This window comes from Quercus lobata, chromosome 2 (genome assembly GCF_001633185.2).
Source record: "Quercus lobata isolate SW786 chromosome 2, ValleyOak3.0 Primary Assembly, whole genome shotgun sequence".
Classification (NCBI taxonomy): domain Eukaryota; kingdom Viridiplantae; phylum Streptophyta; class Magnoliopsida; order Fagales; family Fagaceae; genus Quercus; species Quercus lobata.
In genome coordinates this window covers 68,118,445-68,121,053 of record NC_044905.1, presented here as the reverse complement: position 1 = coordinate 68,121,053, position 2,609 = coordinate 68,118,445, and the positions used below count along the sequence as shown (strand labels likewise).

Genomic DNA, 2,609 nt, shown 5'->3' with positions numbered 1-2,609 from the left:
AGTGAGATGGTCATTTGAATACACTCCTTTTTAGACTGATAAGGCCGGCCGTTGACATCTGTTTTATGGATTCGACCTGATGTAGATTGCCCTAATTTGGGGGTTTGGTTGAATGCCTTCAAGTTGGCCAAGGGTTGTAGTTTTGACCATACCTGTCGGGCTGGTTCAACGAGGCTAGGTTTGCTCAAATGGAGTGCCCTGTGCTTGCTCGTGGGCCTTCCCATCCTGAGCCTGTGTGATCTTACCCCCTCATGGAAGTAATTACAATAGTTACGGGCAACAATGCACAAAGGGCCAAAGGAAATGGGAGCACTCGTGGACACCCAAAGGGTGAAATTGCATATTTCTTTTGCTTAAGGAGAAAGCTGTCCCTAAAAAAATGCTTTTGCGTTGGAACAACATAATCAGTATATTATAATACAGAAAAAAGCAAAGGCCATTAAACACTGCACTATTGTGACTGTTGACTCCAGTTCCTACGTTCTTTTTGTGCTTATAAATAGAGCTTGCAGATCCAACAGCTAATTGCAAAAGCACCTTCTGTTTTCACATTCTTGTTTTCACTTTTTCTCCTTAGTTAGTTCTTCTATATATCCAAGACTTGCACCTCTGTCTCCTCCAGAAATCAGGGCAGCGAGGAAACATGGCTAAGGAAGTAGACTTAAAGGTGATGAAGCATGTTCATGCTCGATATTTATTACATGTTCTTTGAGTCTCTTAGTTCTTTATTTTTATTCACTTCTTTTTCTTTTCATAACTCTAAATCAGTAAGGTCTGAAACCAAATTACGTTGACTTTATTTCAGAAAGTTGAGTTGAAGGTTTCTGTCAACTGCTGTGATGGTTGCAAGAAGAAAGTAAAGAAGGCGTTACAAGGCATTGAGGGTAATAAATTCAAGGCCTTTACATTTCTCTTCTTCTTTACACGACCTTGCTTTTCTCCTCCTGCTAATCATGAAAGAAAAACACATATTATCAGGTGTGTTAAAGACAGAAATCGACCCTTTGCAGTCGAAAGTAACAGTCCTAGGGAATGTGGATTCAAAAGTTTTAATCAAGAAGCTTCTGAAAGTTGGAAAACAAGCAGAAATGTGGAATTCCGGGAATCAGAATGCTGGAAAGGCAAAGAAAGAAGCAGAAGTGGCAGTGACAAAAACTGAGTGTCAAAAAGCCGAGTGCCTAGATTCACATGCCACAATAACTGATAAAACTAAGGAGAGTATAGATAGTGAGGATGGAAACAAGAACAAAACATTAAAGAATGATCAGAAGGAAATGGAGAGTGCTGCAAAAATTTCTATTATTGATGTCATTAAGAATGAAATTCCTCCGAATCCTCAACCATACACGAATAGCACCGATCATCCAACCCTAATAAATGATGGTGGCAATGTCAAGACTCAGACTCAATGTTTTTACATGGTCGGGCCTTCTGCTGTCACCACCATGCCCTATTATGTAATACCTTCTAATATGGCTCCTTTCCCACCAACTTATAATGGTCAGGAATTCTACAACTCATACTCAATATCTCAACCACCATTCCAGACACCAGCAACGGAAGTTGGGGATTATTTCAGCGATGATAATACTGTGGGATGCTCCGTGATGTGACTTGTGAGACCTCCAGCACAATCAATCACTATGGCTCAAATGAGTTGGAAAGGAGAGGGTTTTCCTTTTTTTGATTCAAGTATTCATTTTAAGTTGGAAGTTCGCTAGTCATTTTGTAGTCTATAACAATACATTATATGAGACATATGAGTAAGATAGAGAGGGTGGCAAGTCATTTTTGTGGTCTACTTCATGAGATTTTGCTCCTCCCTTTCATGGGTAATTAGAACCATATAATTATGCAGATTAGTCTATTGGTATACAGAATTCTTGACTAACTAATTCCTTCTTTTCACTGCATTTCTAATCTTAATAAATACAATTTTGGAAGAGGGACTGATTTGAAGAACTAAACTTCAAGTTCGTGATAATGTTAATTTATATGCCCCCTGAATCAGAGAGAGAGAGAGAGAGAGATGGTAGTGTGTGAAAGGGCCTACTAGGCCAGGACCGAAGTCAATGCCATTGGATGCAATTACAACTGTTATGCTACAAGTAATAAGGCAAACTGACCTAAAATATCTGTAGGATAAAGAAAGGGGAATCGCACGTAATTGTAACATGAGTAAAATAAAGTGGATTTCTTGATTCACTGGGTTCAAGTATGCAATACGAATATTTTAGAAGGCACAAGTAAACTGCCACTATCCCTTCAACCTGCATGTGCGTTGTAGATGCCAATACCATTGACAAGCTAATTGTATCAGAGCACTATGACGCATAAGCATACGGTCCAGTGCATGTTTGGTTAGCTAATATTTTGTTAGCCTAAACATTCAGCATCCACTTCATAATAATTACTCTTATCATCAAACTAAAACACAAATTAGGTTTTCTTTTTAATTTTTTTATATGAGGTTTGAACTTCAAATCTCTTATTCAATGATAAACATCTTTACCAATGAAGCTTAGCTTATTTATTTAAGGGAGTTAACAGATGCCCTAAGAGTATTGGTTTATAAAATATTTTTAGAAATTTTCTATGAAAAAATAAAA

General features: G+C 37.9%; 1 protein-coding gene across 1 annotated transcript; it reads left to right on the top strand.

Annotated features, from left to right (window-relative positions):
- Positions 1-643: 643 nt before the first annotated feature.
- LOC115969079 (heavy metal-associated isoprenylated plant protein 35-like) lies at positions 644-1,613 on the top strand. Its single transcript, XM_031088646.1, has 3 exons — positions 644-667; positions 806-884; positions 979-1,613. The coding sequence occupies exons 1-3, from the start codon at positions 644-646 to the stop codon at positions 1,611-1,613; spliced, it is 738 nt and encodes a 245-aa protein (XP_030944506.1).
- The last annotated feature ends 996 nt before the right edge of the window (positions 1,614-2,609 follow it).